The sequence below is a fragment of the Penaeus chinensis genome, chromosome 14, assembly GCF_019202785.1.
Source record: "Penaeus chinensis breed Huanghai No. 1 chromosome 14, ASM1920278v2, whole genome shotgun sequence".
Taxonomy (NCBI): Eukaryota; Metazoa; Arthropoda; class Malacostraca; order Decapoda; family Penaeidae; genus Penaeus; species Penaeus chinensis.
Window position 1 is genome coordinate 7,616,989 of NC_061832.1, and position 18,466 is coordinate 7,635,454.

The following is an 18,466-nucleotide window of genomic DNA, read 5'->3' on the forward strand; positions in this document are numbered from 1 at the left end:
ACTTGAATGAGACTATGAAACAAGCTGATGTATCATTCAAGGAAGAAAGAACTTACAATATCCTCATCTTATTTATTGTAATGTTGTATTGAGTGGAATCCCCAAGAATTGTCCCAAATGTCTGGAACACTTCCCAAAAATCTGAGAAATAAACCTACTTCTGAAGTTTTCAAAAAGGCTCCGAAGCAATAATTTGTAGGCAGATTTAACGATGGCTATGTCTAGTAAAATAATTCGTATCATTAATATTAACAACTATATTCTTGACCTTAATCATACATTATATATTATTACTATCTTGGCTTTCTATACATTTTATTCCATGCTTGTTCGTGTGTTTGTGAATGTATATATTTTATTTCACGGTCTTTATGATGTAAAACAAATGTACTGTTTATATGCTATATATATTTTCGGTACCAATCAATATTATTGATTAAGTCGAAATAGGTTTCTACATATACTTTGTTAAATTACAGCCTTTTCAAGAGAGTTCCACTTTCAAAAGGCAGAGCCACAATACTGTACTATCGAATGTACCCATACGATTTATAATACTAATTATGGCTAAAATTAGTAAACTGTTTCAATTTCAATTTCCTTGCAGATGACTGCAGTCCGATTAGTGGAAGGACAGATTATCTCAGATTATGTTGGGTTCATAAACGCTGGGCTGAGTGTAGCCCTGCAGCAGTTAGTCGAGACGTAAGTGGTGTCACGATACCTGTGCCAGACCCACCCATCACCGGTGAACCACCTACCCTGACTGAGATTAGGGAGGCAGTCTCTTAACTAAATGGTGGGAAAGCTGCAGGCATGTGTGATATTGTGGTAGATGGGTGGCATCTACTACTTGAACTGGTCTAGATCTCTTTATGGAGTATTAGCAGAGGATGTGAGTACCCAATGTATGGCTAGGTGCTGAAGGTTAAGTGAAGATCTAACGGGGGAACCGGGAGGCTAAGGATTGGGCAATCTTGAGTTGCTGCTGCTAGCTGTGGTGCGGCTGGAAGATCGTGGAGTGCTGATCTCGATTCCGGATTCTGCGGCTTAAGTACACATGAGATGTACAAGTGAACAAGGAAATGAGGGGAGATTGCAGTCCAGTGCATGGAATGTCATTAAATAGCTGTCACAGGGGACCTCGCCTCGCTCCCCCAACGCTTCCTGCAGCTGGCGTTCCGGTGGACCCTCGCTATTTATGGTCAAGAACGAATGACCCAGGTTTACAGAGTTGGTGCCCAACGCTCGTCGTGTCAAGGTCGCCACCTAGCCTCTGGCCTCTCAGAGCTGGAGGGCAGGACCATGCGATCCTACACTCAGCACTTACCCAAGACTCGTCTCGTGTGTTACCATATCTGTGCTGTACTCTTCATTAATAAAGAATCAAGCCGTTATAATCACTATGTCTACCCCTGCAAACCAATGTTTAACTCATATATACCCTTTACGCAGTTGAGAGAAGCACCTGCTGCTGAGAGTGAGAGGATGAGGCTGTGGACCTGATGTGATCCAACTTGGGAGTATGATGAGCTTCAGGTTGCGGGGTCGTACTGCTGCAATATCCCTGCTGAAGTACTAGAGGCTGGGGCTTGCATACAGTTGATGGGGGTGGTCATCCCTCTCTGGAAGGGGAAAGGGGATCAATAGGACTGTAGCAACTACTGTGGCATCACACTGCTTAGTATACCAGGTAAGGTTTTCGCCCAGATTCTTCCGAAACGGATTCGTGACCACCTTCCAAGGCACCAGACTGGAGCAGTCTGGATTCACTACTGGTAAGTCCACAATAGACCGTATCATAGCGCTTTGTGTCATTGTGAAATACCATCATGGGTTTGGTCATGGGTTCTTGTAGCCTACATCTACCTAAATAGGGCGTTTGACTTTGTGCATCGCGAATCACTATGGGAGATCCTGAGACTTAGGGGAATTCCAACACAGATTATTGGTTTAATAGCAAGCCTAAGTGCTGTAAACTGTGGTGGGGGCCTGTCGAGCTTCTTCCCTGTTAACTTATGACTGGTGCAAGATTGTCCTTGTATCAATGCTTTTCAACACATGTATGGACTGGATATTGGGCAGAGCTACTATCCATAGTCACTGTGGAGCAACACAGATCAATATCAAGGTCACCGACCTCGACTTTGCTGACGATGTCTCTATTCTATCTCAATTCTTCTTACTTTTACATGAAATTAATGTACTGTTGTTACTCAACTGAAATCCGTAATCAGAAACACTACGTCTATTTCCAGAATTTGTCCAATCTGAATTACAATGTCCAAATCCAAATTTTCTATAAACTATAATTTAATGTTCCTATATCTTATCACATGCTTAGCTATGCTTAAATATCCTTTTGTTGGCTTAGACATGTTTTGGGATAATTTAGTCACTGCATAATACAAATCTGGTCATAGCAAATATCAAACTTCCTACAATATTTGTATTCTATAGGATCAGTTAATTAAGCTGAATCCATCTCATAATCCTTAATAGCAAGGTGTTGCTTCAGCTTTCGAATTACTCATCAGATTTCTGGCTCATTACCACACAATCCTAATGAAAATCAAATTCAATACCAAGAAACCAATTTACTCTTCCCTTATGCCTTATTAATTGCTGCACTTCACTGTGGCTACGTTTACAGTATCCTAACCCCCTAACCCCCGGCCAGCATGAAAACAAGAAACCAATTTACTCTTCCCTTATGCCTTTTTAACTGCTGCACTTCACTGTGGCTACGTTTACAGTATCCTAACCCCCTAACCCCCGGCCAGGAAAACAAAGAATCTTTCACGTATTCAACGGCAGGAGGCATCGGTCCCTCCCGCATGTTCACACGTCTCTGGCACTCCAAGCATCTTGTAGTAGTAGTGTATGGAACATCTTGAAGTGTCCACAGCTTCTACATCATCAGCTATAACATAATGACATGATAATAATGTTTAACTACATTACAGGAAGGGTGAAGTTAGACAAAAATGACCTTATAATATTGAACACAGGAAGGACGAGATGACACAACAAAAACTTGGAAGTAAAAAGAGGCGAGAAAGGTGTCAAGAAGTTTCCCAAACACGTTGTGTGTGCCAAAAATGTGCATCCTCCTCCTCCTCATCATTAACATCATCATAATCATCATTATCGTCATCATCATTATTATTGTCATCATCATTATCACCATTATTATTATTAGTAGTAGTAGTAGTAGTAGTAGAAGTAGTGTTGTTGTTGTTGTTGTTTAGTTGTCTTGGTTGTCATTATCATCATTACTATTATGATCATCATTATTGTGATCATCATTATTATCCTTATCATTATATTTATCACTTTTATTATCACTGTTATCAGTGTTGTAATGAAACACTTGGGATTTGTCCAAATCTAATGCAACATATTTAACTTTCTGACACCAAACAAATACATTTCCTTTCACTTACAAATTTAGTATTTTCACATATTAGAAACTATCATCATTAATGAAATGTGTGTCTCAGCAGATGACAATATTCATACAAATGATAGATAATAGAAAACCAAATTTCGTATATTTAAGTGCTTCTACAAAAAATAGAGAAAAAAGATCGATGCAGTCCGTAGCAACAATTTTTTTGTTTGTTTGTTTGTTTAACCAATAAGGTCGACAACTTCGTTATAGTTTAGTGATGTATTGTATTTCAATAAATAAAAAGTACAACGCATACAAATGAAAGTAATTCAAAAGATGACACCGTCCTACGCACGTTTCCTTTAGTAACTCAATATATTTTCATAAGCTAAAATTATAGATAATAAATAATAAAATAACATGTAATTAGTAGGTGCGACAATGTGAAGAAAAGAAAAATACATATTCAATAACCAATAATTATTAAGTTTAAAAGATAAGCTATAAAAAATCGATAAGACATAGCCTACTTATTTATATATCTATAAAATTATATATCTGTGATTTGATAAGAACTTCTAATCTAAAAAAAAAGTACTTATTTTCCAGAGGGAGAACAAAATCTGGCTGAGAACATCCTGCTGAAAATCAAAACAATCGGACACGTGAGGCGAAGTTGAGCCACATTGTGTTTACACGGGTGAATTATGTGTGGTTTATAGACTTATTTGAAAATTGCATTAATGTGTATACTACTAGGAGATTTATATTCGTTAAAAGGTAAGATGTGTATATTTAATTTGGGGATTTAGTTGTCACAGAGATTGTATATATACTTACATGACTTGAAGCAGGGGCATTTAATCCAGAACAAGTACTTGAGGAGAAATGTAATGTATGAATTATCGTAATGTTAAATGGAGCACAACTCCCCAACAAATAACTCATAATAAATAATAAATACTTCATGTACCGGTGATTTTCCAGTTTGAGCCTGCCTCGGACTTTGGAAACTTTTTGGTGTTGGAAATATCATTTTAGGCAGAAAAAAAAACCTCCTTCATGTAACTTTATGCAGCCTTTATTGACACAGGTTGTTAAATTATTACAAAGAATGTAAAAACAAAAACAACATCATTTTTTTGTTTAGTAAAGAGTAGGAAGGATACTGGATGGCAATTTTTAAAATGTTGAGTTTTTCAATTTGGGCTCTCTGACACTTGCATGTCAAATAACTTTTGATTTGTGACAAAGGTACATAGAAAATCAGTTTCTTAGATTTATTCACTCTGTTGTTTGCATATTTTATTTTCCTTATAAAAGAGGTATGGTTTAACTTAACCATTACTTATGTACTTCTGTGGTGGACAATCACCTCACCATGTTGAGTGTTGGCACCAGTAATCCACGAAGTGAAATGTCATGGCATATCACTTACTCTCTGGAGGAGGAGTACCTGTAGCAGCACGACCCCGTACCCTGAAGTTCAGTATACTTTCCCAAGACGGGTCACACTAGGTGTGCAGCCAAGTCCTCGCTCATTGGACAGCGGGCTCCCCTTGTTCCCTGTCCTCTTACACAGCACACGTGTACTTAAGCTGCAGATAAGTACAGATAAGCATTCCCCGATCCTCCAGATGAAGACGACCACCAGCAGTGGCAAACACAGAACTGCCCAGTCCTTAGCCGGCTGGGGAGCCTTACACCCACAACAATCACTCCCTAAAGAGATATAGACCAGTCTAAGTGGTAGATTCCAAAACACGCTCTACTATACCTCTTTCCCCCAGTTCTTCTTCACCAACCTACTTGTTGCTTGGTATAATCATGGATGACATGTGCTTGGAGGTAGTTAAAAGACCTCTATGAAATGATAGAATTATATAAACCAAGGTAAATTTCAAGTTTCAACCAGTCTCAAAATTTTGTAACTTTATTTTGTAATGAAATATTCCTTGGTGGTTTAATGCTGGTATGCTGTTGTTTTCTGTTGTACATGACTCGTTAATAATTGACATAATTTGTATTCTCCTATGGCTATTTTGATAGTAAGTTAGTAGAGTAATACTTTATTTTTTGGAGAATTAGCTTGATGTACACTCCTCAAAACATTACATAAACTCTTTAAAAAATTTAAACGTATTCATGGTTAAAACTGGGATTACCTTTTGACAGAATGTTGCACAAAACATGCTTTAACCCGCTGGATCTCGTTGCTTCACTGTCATCATGATTGAATAAAAGACTGCAACTGTACAATATGTAGTTGGAAGTAGTAGCAGAGTTTGGTAATAAAAACTATATGAAATGATAGAACAATACAAATCAAGACAAAGTTCTATGGTAATATTTGTGCAAATGCTTCCTAAAGGTGCTATATGTAAAAGAACAGAGAAGATCACCCATTTTAGTTGAGTCACTCATATTGTTTACATCATGAAGAGAAATGCTATACTGACCAAATAACTCATTACTGCAATTTGTCAAGTAGTTCATGTATAACTATGCACTTGCTATAATGATTTTTTAAGTAAATGTCAGTGTCTGCTTTTCCATGTTTATGCATTTAACATATTCTTTCAATGCTGCTATACTTCCATAAACATTTTTAAAAATTTGCTTATACAATTCTTTAGAATAATCTTCTGTGCTTGTGTGTTTCCATGACCGGGCTTTTTGACAGCACAGGGAGACTCTGTTCCATGACAAGCGCCAGTGGGAAATGTTTTGTTTTCAGTGTTGTGTCAATTTTGGGTTATTATCAAGACTATACAGTGGCAATGAAGAAGAGATAAACATTAGTAACCATCCCAGTTTGATATCCGAGTTCAAATGTCAGAAAAAAGGATTATAGACAATAATTTACATTGAAAATAGATTTCAAATTTAAACAAATAGGAAGATAGTGGATGGTACCAATTGCTAGAGTGAAGCCAAGCTGAAATATTGATATCATAATTTATGCTTTTAACTATTAATTTATGTACTTTGAACTCTGTACACTTATAGACCATTGTATAAGCTACAGTAATTTACCAGGGAATTTCAATTCAAAACAGGTTTCATGTGTAAATTTACACAAAATATATATTTTGAAAGTAAAGTCTCATTGAGTATTTCATTATAAATCATTGATTTAAATAAATTTTGGTATGCAGAGCAATCATCAATTACCATTTGTATTTCCTATTTGAAAAAATGTAAAGTGTCTGAGATTTAAATTTTACAAGTTTTATCAGTTCTTTATACTGTGTATAATATGTCACATTGTCATTGATCAAAACTATGCCATAAATTTAGCACTCTCCTGATATGATAGTTTTAGTACATGGAAATGAACTAGAGTATTCCTCCAATAGCTAGGGAGATTATGAAATATACCAGGAAATATATGGGTAATATTGAAAAAATACTAGGGATGATAAATGGCAGCAATAGTCTACAAACTAAAACAGAAATATAATTTCTCCATTCTTGCAAACAATTCTTACAAGGAAACTACATTCATGTTTTGTGAGAGCCAGCAGATTATCAACTTTTTAACACCTTCCTGTGAAGTGACCCACTTGGTTAATAGGTGTTCTAAATATTTTGCCAGTCCAGATTAGGTAATATAATTCATTTTATATGAAATTGATGAACATGAATAGAGTTTGAAGATCCTTTTTTTAAAGATGTCTAAAGTAATGGTATTGATGATCAGAATAACTGCTTCAGTTTTAAAAACTTTTACTTTCTACTCTCTGAAAACAACAAAGAGCCTACTTATTCCTGCTCTTGCCTGTCATACCTGGTTACTATTTGCACTTGTATACTTTCTGCTGCTACTGGGTTTGTGTTCTTTGATGCAGCACCAAAGATGCAGAGGCCTTAGCAATCACATTATACTTTACCACGATTTGGTTGTATATAAGACTAAAACTTTTATCACAGCATATTTTGTACAGAAGACAGACAACATAATTATGAAATAAATGATCCATTTTGGAAGCTTTTAAGGGTGTAAGCAATCACAACAGATGACGTCATGGATATGATAAAGCACACCAGAAAAATGTTATATGACAAATATTTTGATATAGGTGTTAGCAAGAGATAGAAAAAGAGAATGAGTTTTCTGGAGTAAGATATAGATGTTATAGAGAACAAGTTGATATTGTTAAGATTATTGATTACACACTATTTAACCCAGTGCCGATGGGCATGGTATCTACATACATGCCATGCCTACTGTAAGCTTACTTGTTTAATTGTTTTTAACACAGAGATGGCCACACTTATATTAAATCACCATTGAGCCAGTTACGAGTACTGCCTGTCTCACCCGTTTACCCTTTTCCTTGATTTACAAAAATATTTTACTTTATCTTATTTTTCTGTTACTATTGTTTATAACATTATGGTAATTATATTTTCTCTAATTAAAATAACACCATCAATATTCATAGCATTAGTAAAAAATAGGATTTCCTGCCAATACAAGGAATGGTGAAAGTAGGTAAGGTCACAAGGTCTACTAATTGACTCCTTTGTGGCTAAGCACTAGCAGAACCATCTATGTGCAGAGACATTTCACAAATAAATATAAAAAATGAGCACAGCCTTTTCCCCATTTTTTATTAATTTTCCCCAGCTGCATGTTGTTGAGATATTTTCAATGGGTCCACACTAGAGATAGGTACTGACACCACACTATATTTTTATTTAATAGTGCTGTACTTTCCATACTAGATGTGCAAGTTGAATATGTTACTACCCATATTCTGGTACTTTACTATTATTCATTATTATGGTGCATCTGTTCAAGTCCACATATTTCATAAATAAGTCTAATTAGAATTGAAATATTTCATGCCAGTTTATGTATATGTCCATATCATAGATGGGGACTGGAACCTGCAGTCTTGTCAAGGTATCATTTTACAGCAAAATAGCTACGAGATAAGCTTTTAAGTTTCTACAAGTATTCATAGAAAACAGGCATCATGTTTATACATTAAGTGCTTATTTACAAGAATAAACTTTCTGAATATATGAATGACAGTGGCAACTGACAATGTTATATCAAAACATAAAAAATGGGGTTCATCTCATGAAGAAAACTAGATTGTTCTCATTCAGTGCTTTTTCTTAATGTCATGATATTTTTTTTCTGTGATAACCATAAGCCTTTGAATGCTGAAAAGGTAACAGTATATAACTTCCTGTTCTATTAATTAAAGTAGAATATTAACCCCTTGCCGACGGGTACGACATGTAGACACTTGCTATGCCCACTGTGAGTACTTGTTTGATTGTTTTTACTCATAGATGGCTACACTTGTACTAAGCCACCAATGAGCCAGTTACGAGTACTGCCTGTCTCACCCGTTCACCCTTTTCTTTGATTTAAGAAATATTTGACGTTATCTTATTTTGCTGTTACTAATGTTAAAAAACATTATAATAATTATAATGTTTATAATAAAAATAACACCATCGATATTCATAGCACTAGTAAAAAAAATATGTTTTTCCCGCCAATTCAAATCAGGTACGGTCACAAGGTCTACTAATTAACTCCTTTGCGGCTAAGCACTAGCAAAGCCATCTATGGGCAGACATTTCATAAAAAATATAGAAAATAGGCACAGCATTTTCCCCATTTTTTGTTCATTTTCCCCGGCAGCATTGGGTTAAGGGAAAGTAATTTATAATCATTTTATTTATCAATTTCAGAAAAAGAACTAAGAATACTTCACAATGCATCAGACTGACTATCCCACTTCAACACGATACTGGGGCACAGAAGCTTGTGAAGATCCTCTTGGTAATGATGCAAGTCCTGCAGAACCAAACGATCAAGCTTCAGTCCTCCTCGCTCGACTGAATGAACGGGCCAGACTGAGAAAGGCTGGGAAACCTATTTTGGGCGAAGGTAATTGTGTGAAAGAAAATGAGAAACACTCGGAGGAGAGTCACAAGAAAACCCCTACAAAAAAGAAAAACAAAAGCAAAACAAAAGGTCAAACAGATCAGAATGATGTCAGTCTTACAGCAGTTACTGATGCAGAAGAAACCTTTATAAATGGTGAAGAAAATGGTGAAGATTCGCCCCTCAAAAAGAAGAAGAAGAAGAAACATTCAAAAGATGTGGAGGAGGATATTGGGGATAAAACACAAATGAATGAAGAAGTGGAGTTTAATGAAGATTGCTCTCAAAAAAAAGGGAAAAAGGACAAGCTCAGAACTGAAAGTATAAACCTTGAAGCTGATCCACTAGAAGGTAACAGACACACTGATACTAATAACAAAAAATCACTTAAACAATCAAGTAAAAGACAAGGTGACAGCAATACTGATGCTTTAGGTGAGAATAGTACGCAAGAAAGTGTGGACCCACTGATTGACAACAGTTCTGGGGCTGTGTCTGAAAAAGAAAAAAAATGCAAGAAGAGAAAAAAAACGGAATCTGAGGATGATTCCAAGCTTGAAGCAGGTGATATCGAACCAAGCACACTGTTGTCAGAAAATAAGAAGCGGAAAGTCAATGAATGCAGTACAAATCTGACCAAGGAAAATGGAGTTGCAGACCGTGATGCTGATGCTTCTCAAAATGAGGGGGATTCTGAGCCACCTGAAGCAAGCAAATTGCAAACAGAACGTGAGGCAAAGAGGAGGCTGAAGAAAGAGAAGAAGAAAGAGAAGAAGTGGAAGAAGAAACAAGCAAGAAATAATGGAGAGATTGGGGGATTTACTTTGGTGGGAGAAGTTTCATCTACAACCAAAGCAAAGGTATGCAAGATATCATTTACTTTTTCTTAAATTTAACTTTTAAAGAGTTTTTGATATTGGTCATAATAAGTCTGCTATAAGCTGTGTGACTACATCTTTTGATAAAGTTTTGTGAAAATGACAAACTCAACAGTGAATATATATATGTTATATTAATAGTATGAAATAATTATTGTCCTTATGCAGGTTGAACGAGTATTGCCACTTTGGATGTCTAACCCTGTAAGGTTTGGACGAGATATTCAAGGAGAAAAGGTTCCTTTGGAGTCGATACCTGGTATTGATACTTCTCTCAAAAAGGTTCTTAAGAAGCGAGAAATCGAGAATTTCTTTCCTGTCCAGACATGCGTTATTCCAGAACTTTTAGGCAGTGTTAGTTCCATATCAACAAGGTAAGACATTATTTTCTGAGGACATTTTTACTAAAAATTGTCATTGATGTATAAATACTTAATATAAAGGGGGTTGCAGTAAGCTAGTAGCACTTTAAAATAACTTCTAAGATGCCTCAAATATCCTAACCTGTGTTTTAGGTTTCGACCAAGGGACATATGTGTGTCTGCTCCCACTGGGAGTGGAAAGACGTTGTGTTATGTTCTTCCGATCATACAAGCCTTGGGCAATAGAAATGTTCGAAGAATACGAGCTCTGGTGCTTCTACCTGTCCAGGAATTGGCAATGCAAGTATGTCATTTTACAATTGTTTAAAGTAATAGTGTATAGTAGTAGTAATCAATTATGAAAGAAATTAAGTCACTTACACTTTCTGCCTCTTTCTATGCCTCTTTCTTTCCCTTTTTCAGTCACCCCTCTATCTCTTTCCTTTCTTCTAGTTCTCCATCTTCTCAAACATGCCTCCTGCCCTCTTTCTCATTACCCCCTCAATTTATCCCCCACCCTCCTTTTTTCCATCCCCCCTCTACCTACCTCCCTTTTCCTTTTTGGTATCACTCTTCTGCATCACTTTTATCATTCCTCCCTCCCTTTCTCTAACCCCCCAATACTTGTCTTCCTCCTTACCTCTCCTTATCTCCACTCTTATTTCATCCCACCCTTCCTCTCTCCATATCCCCTTTACCTACCTTTTGCCTTCCTTCACTACATCCCCTCCTCCACATGCCTCCCTCTCTCTCTATCTCTATCTCTATCTCTATCTCTATACTCTACCAACCTTTTTTGTTCTCTTTCTTCATCCCCTCTCTTACTAACTTATCCCCACTTATCCCACCTCACCCTCACCTCTTCCTTTCTCTTTACTACTCCACATGCCTCCTTCTTTCTCTTTCCCCTTCCTACCTACCTCCTTCCCTCTCTCAAACCTTCAGTCACTACCCTTCTTCTTCTCTTTCAACAATCATGAACTGATTTCATTATAATCTCTATTCTCAGGTGTATAAAGTCTTCCAGACTTATGCTGTTACTAAGCAGCTAAAGATTGGGTTGGTAAATGGTGTAAAGGCTTTCAAAGAAGAACAGCAGGCTTTGGTCCGTCATGACTATGCTGGCCACCATTCACTGATTGATATTCTGGTTGCCACCCCAGGAAGACTGTCTGATCACCTGAGCTTCACCAAAGGCTTTGACCTTTCACATCTGAGGTCAGTGTGAAAATGAATTTGTGATACTGGAATATTTTGGTTTAGTTTTTTTGAAGTGAATCAGAATTAACCTAATGCCAGCCGGGAGAAATAATAAAAAATGGGGAAATGCTGTGCTCATTTTCTATATTTTTTGTGAAATGTCTCTGCACATAGATGGCTCTGCTAGTGCTTAGTCACAAAGGAGTCAATTTGTAGACCTTGTGACCTTACGTGATTTGAATTGGCGGGAAATATGTATTTTTTACTAGTGTTATGACTTTCGATGGTGTTATTTTTATTATAATCATTATAAATGCTATAATGCTATAAACATTAGTAACATCAAAATAAGATAATTGGCTTATTGGTGACTTAATACAAGTGTAGCCATCTATATGTAAAATCAATCAAACAAAGTAACTCACAGTGGGCATAGCATGTACGTACATGTCATGCCCGTTGGCATTGGGTTAATGAAGTTATCATTACTGGTAATGAGAGAACTAATCATAGTACATAGACATCAGTTATATTCTTGAAAACTTTAGCAAACAATCCAGTTTGTCATTCACAAAAATATTTAATTTTTAGGTACTTAGTACTGGATGAAGCTGACCACATGCTAGCAACCGGTGGAGGGGAATGGATCAACCGAATAGAACAGAGTATTAAGGACCAAAATGTAGAGATTGGGACACTAGGCCTTCAGGCAATGGGAGCAGTTCATTTTCCTAAACCTTCACTGCATCGACTCCTATTTTCTGCAACCTTGACCAATAATCCAGAACAATTAAAGCATGTCCCACTCTATAGGCCTAAACTCTTCACAACTTGTGATAGTGGTCCTACCATTTCAGGCAAGTATTTAAAAAAAAAAGTTCTCATTCTTAACTTATATGTCTGTTTTATTATATCTATACATACATCAATATATCTATATATCTTATCGAAGTATAGGTATATATTTATGTTTATATATACATACATACATATATATATATATATATATATATATATATATATATATAGATATGTATATATTATATATATATATATATATATATATATATATATATATATGTTTGTATGTATGTATATATATATATATATATATATATATATATATATATATATATATATAGATGTATATAAATAAATATATATATATATATATATATATATATATAAATAAATATATATATATATATATATATATATATAAATAAATATATATATATATATATATATGTATATATATATATAAATATATATATATATATATATATATATATAATGTATATAGTTTATGTAGTTATGTATGTTATATATATTTATTACATATATACATTTATACATATATACATTTATACATACATACATTTATACATACATACATACATACATACATACATATATACATATATACATATATACATATATACATATATACATATATATATTTATACATACATACATACATTAATATATATATATGTATGTATATATATGTGTATATATATATATATGTGACACAAAGACAAACACAGTAACGTGTACACAAAGATGAAAGGAAAACCGCCACAGTAAGAAAATAAAATTGAAATTGAAATGTAACGTTTCGAACTCTTCACGAGTTCCTCTTCAGACGAATGATAAACCAAAATGGATACAAGGAGAGAATTTTGACAAGAATATATAGTGATTGAGAGACAGAACGAACGAGTAGACTCAGGTCTCAGGACGAGGGTCAAGGTCGAAGAGTCTGGGGAAGGCTTTGCTAACTAACGAGGAGGTAAGGTCATCCAAGCCCCATTGACCAGCACTCAAGTTAAAATTAGGCATTTTTCTAATTAATAGAGATTCTAACATTTTCCTTTCGTACGAGTTAGCTGATTTATGAATTAATTTCGCGTTTTTCCAGTTAAGCTGGTGACCTTCATCACGCAAATGAACGAAACACGCATTTGAATCTCTGGCATATCTGACTGTGGCGGTTTTCCTTTCATATATATATATGTGTGTGTGTGTGTGTGTGTGTGTGTGTGTGTGTGTGTGTGTGTTTATATTTATGTATATATATTTGTATATGATATATATATCTGTATTTTATTTATATCTATATTTATATAATGTATAAATTTATATTTGTATAATATATATAATATATATTTATATGATATATACATATATGTATTATATAATGTAATGTAATATAATATAAAATTTTAAGATTATTATTATTTTTTTATATATATACATATATGTTTGTGTATATATGTATAGTATATAATATAATATAACAAAACATAATATATATATATATAATACATATATAACATAATATAATATGTATATATGTATATGTATATACATAATATATATACATAAATATGTATATATGTAAACATATATATATTTATATATATATATTATGTTTTGTTATATTATATTATATTATATAATATAATATATATATATACACATACATATATGTATATATATGTATATATATGAAGAAAAAAAAAAAATATTTATATGATATATTTATGTATGTATGTATATAAATGTATATATATGTTTATATATATGTATATTCATGTATATACATATACATATATACATATATTATATTATATGTATTATATATATATATATATATATATTAAATATTAAATATATTATGTTTTGTTATATTATATTATATAATATATATATACATATATATATATATATATATATATATATATATATATATATATGTATGTATATACACACGATGTTCATATGTATGTATATATATATATATAATATATATTGTATGTGTATATATATATTTATTTGTGTATTATGTATACATAACATGTATTGCATGTGTGTATGTGATTATTAATTTATTATTAGTTTCATAACACCTTTAACCCATTGGATCTGGGTGCCTCACTGCCCATACATGGCCCCAAAATCTGGTCAGTAGGCTTAACTGAATGAATTAACCCAATGCCGCTGGGGAAAATGAATAAAAAATGGGGAAAATGCTGTGCTCATTTTCTATATTTTTTGTGAAAATTTCTCTGCACATAGATGACCCTACTAGTGCTTAGCCACAAAGGAGTCAATTAGTAGACCTTGTGACCTTACCTGATTTGAATTGGCGGGAAAAAAATATTTTTTACTATGATGTTATTTTTATTATAAAAATTAGAATTACAATAATGTTATAAACATTAGTAACAGCAAAATAAGATAACGTAAAATATTTTCGTAAATCAAAGAAAAGGGTAAACAGGTGAGACAGGCAGTACTTGTAATTGGCTCATTGGTCACTTAGCACAAGTGTAGCCATCTATGTGTTAAAATAATCAAACAAATAAACTCACAGTGGGCATTGCATACACGTACACGTCATTCCCGTCGGCATTGGGTTAAACTCACAGTGGGCATGGTAATATGTAGATGCCATCCCTGGCAGCTTCTGGTTAAAACCCCACATAGTCTTGTGGGGTTTTGTGCATTTGTGATGAGTCATTTCCATCACCCGGCCTACAGCCAGAATTCTCATGTCATCATATTCCCATCAACGTATACCTCAGCTTTGCAACAGCATATTCATGTCACCCAACCCTCAGCAAATTTTGTCATGATGTAATGGTGTCACCTGGATCCAAGGGTTTAAAATGTACTCATATTAATGATACTTTAAAAAAATATAGTAATTTTAAATGTTTTCTTTCCATTACAGTTGTAACTTAAATTTTACCTTTCCTTTACAGTTGCGAAGAACTCTGAAGTGACAAAGTACACCAGGCCAGCAGAACTAACTGAAGAATTCACTGTTGTTGAAGAGTCTGTGAAGCCACTTATTATTCATCACTTGATAAAATCTAGAGGGTGGAGTAAGGTCCTGATATTCACTAATTCTCTTGAAACAACACATAAGCTGACAGTTCTGCTCAGTTTGATTGCAAAGGATATGAACGTCAAGGAAGTTTCCAAGTTCGTTGATAAGAAGAAAAGAAAGTTTATTGTTGCAAACTTTTTGTCTGGAGACATAAATGTGTAAGTAATGATTAATGCAATTTTTTACTACAGTCACCATTTTCTTTTTCAGGAAGTCAAAAACCTGTTCAATAAATATTATATATTACATACATATTGTATATTGTTTATATATTGTATTTTGTATATGTACTATATATTATATATTATATATATATTATATATTCTATATTATATATATTATATATTATATATATTATATGTTATATATATATTATATGTTATATATATATATATATATATATATATATATTTATATATATATTATATATATATTATATATATATGTATTACATATATATATTTTATATTTACATATATATATATATATATATATTATATATATTATATATATATATTATATATATTTATATATATTATATATTATATATTATATATATATATTATATATTATATATATTTATATATATTATATATTATATATTATATTATATATTATATATTATATATATATTATATTATATATTATATATTATATATATATTATATATTATATATATATTATATATTATATATATTATATATTATATAATATATATATTATATATTATATAATATATATATTATATATTATATAATATATATATTATATATTATATAATATATATATTATATATTATATAATATATATATTATATATATATTATATATATGTATATTATATATATATTATATATATGTATATTATATATATATTATATATATGTATATTATATATATATTATATATATGTATATTATATGTATATTATATATATGTATATTATATATATTATATATATATTATATATGTATATTATGTATATTATATATATATATATTATATATAGTATATATATGTTATATGTTTATTATATATATAATATATATTACATGTATAATATATATATATAATGTATATACATATACAGATGAGATAGGTAGAACTAATAACTGATTTCTTGGTGACCAAGCACCTTAAAGTCGTCTGTGGGTAAATACAATGAATGAACTTATATTATCTTGGGCATTGTATGTAAACTTTCTATTCATGCTGATTGGGTTAATTAAAAAAATTGTTAAAGTTCATATAGAAGTATTAATAATTTGCTCATATTTATGTTTTTATATGTAATTTTTTTTTCTAGTCTTGTAGCCAGTGATGTTATGGCTCGTGGATTGGATATACCTAATGTTGACAATGTAGTCAGCTACGATGTCACTTCCAACACTACATACATTCATCGTATTGGAAGAACTGCAAGAGCTGGAAGACCAGGAACAGCCGTTTCACTTGTTACTCTAGACAAGGTTGTCATTTTTCTTTGTTTGTTATACAAAATATTCTTGTCATACTGTAAAAATATAATGTTCCTCAGTAACTGTGAAATTTGCTCAACATGAGATTTACTAATTTTGAATGCATTCTTTTCCCATAGATGCGCGACTTTAAAGGTATACTCAGAAATGGTGGACAGAGTGCAACAGAATTTACAGTTCCTACTAGTGATCTGGAGCCTTATGAGGAAATGTACGTTGAAGCTTTAGCAAAGATGAAGGATATCCTACAGGGAGAAGAGCAGAAGAAGAGAGGAAATACAGAGAGGGAGAATGCACACAAGCATAGACACTTTATTGAAAGGAAAAATGTACAAGGAAACAAAGATCTCTCCTCCAAGAAACCGAATCATGATCAAAAGGATAGGTACTAGTGGTCTGAGAACACCTTTGGACATGTGTGCCTTCAAATATTGTTGGGATGACTTACAAAATGATGTGCTAGCTATATCACCTTGATTTTCTGAAAGAATTGTTATCATTTTTTATTGTTATTATTTATATTATATGATCATCAATATTAACCCACCTTCACCAGAAATATGTAGTGTTCACTGTAGCATTGTTTTGCAAGATAGTCTGCAAATAGATGGCTCCACAATTGCTTGGCCACAAAGGAGTCAACTAGTAGACTATGTGACATCACCTGATTTCACCTGTCATTGAGTTTGCATGACAATTTTTTTTTTTTTTACTAATGCTATCAGTATCAGTGCTGTTATTATTATTATAAACATTATAATTATTATACTGTTATTGGTATTACTAACAGCAATGAATATGGTAAACTGGTGAGATAATTAAGACTTGTAATTGGCTCATTGGTAACTTACTTGGTATATACATACCATTCCTGGCACCATCAGGTTAATAACATAAAAAAAAGATAAATTCAACAAATGGGGATATCAGGTGCATTCACTAGGATCTTATCATTGACTCCATGTTGGCTAGGCACTTGGAGCCATCTGTCTGCAACAAAATTCGCAAAAAATACTGTGGAAGGTACATACTGAGGGAAATGGGTGATATGCAGTGATACATAACAAAAAAAAAAATGTAAAAGCAGTGATTATATGAAATATAAAATATACCAGTAACCTTGCTGTTTATCATTCAAATGATTCATTCCTCACTTTACATTGAGAAAAGCCATAAGTAATAAACAAAGCAAATATAAGTAAGCAAAGTTGCTTATTTATGTTGAGAGACAAAGGAGGAGGTATTGTTTATGATTCCCTGATAGCTTTAAGTGAGCCAAGATCAATAAAGAGATCCAGCAAATGTTGAAAAGAAGAAAGAAGTGAGAGATAACGAGAATGGAT

At 32.7% G+C, this 18,466-nt stretch overlaps 1 protein-coding gene across 2 annotated transcripts; it reads left to right on the forward strand.

Annotated features, from left to right (window-relative positions):
- The first annotated feature begins 3,962 nt into the window (after window positions 1-3,962).
- LOC125032440 (ATP-dependent RNA helicase DDX51-like) lies at window positions 3,963-18,242 on the forward strand. Of its 2 annotated transcripts, none has more exons than XM_047623564.1 (9): window positions 3,963-4,171; window positions 9,111-10,168; window positions 10,355-10,560; window positions 10,702-10,852; window positions 11,558-11,766; window positions 12,340-12,605; window positions 15,519-15,804; window positions 16,952-17,114; window positions 17,243-18,242. In XM_047623564.1, exons 2-9 carry the CDS (start codon window positions 9,137-9,139, stop codon window positions 17,513-17,515), a joined length of 2,586 nt encoding a protein of 861 aa, XP_047479520.1. In that variant the 5' UTR covers window positions 3,963-4,171; window positions 9,111-9,136; the 3' UTR covers window positions 17,516-18,242. The 2 variants fall into 2 exon arrangements, with proteins under 2 accessions (XP_047479520.1, XP_047479519.1); XM_047623563.1 differs by having other exon boundaries at window positions 3,967-4,174; window positions 9,113-10,168.
- The last annotated feature ends 224 nt before the right edge of the window (window positions 18,243-18,466 follow it).

Excerpts from the sequence above, each read along its gene's own strand:
- LOC125032440 (XM_047623564.1), top strand. The coding sequence starts at position 9,137 with ATGCATCAGACTGACTATCCCACTTCAACACGATACTGGGGCACAGAA. Across the intron at positions 10,561-10,701 it reads GTTAGTTCCATATCAACAAG|GTTTCGACCAAGGGACATAT; the intron begins GTAAGACATTAT and ends CCTGTGTTTTAG. Across the intron at positions 17,115-17,242 it reads CACTTGTTACTCTAGACAAG|ATGCGCGACTTTAAAGGTAT; the intron begins GTTGTCATTTTT and ends CTTTTCCCATAG.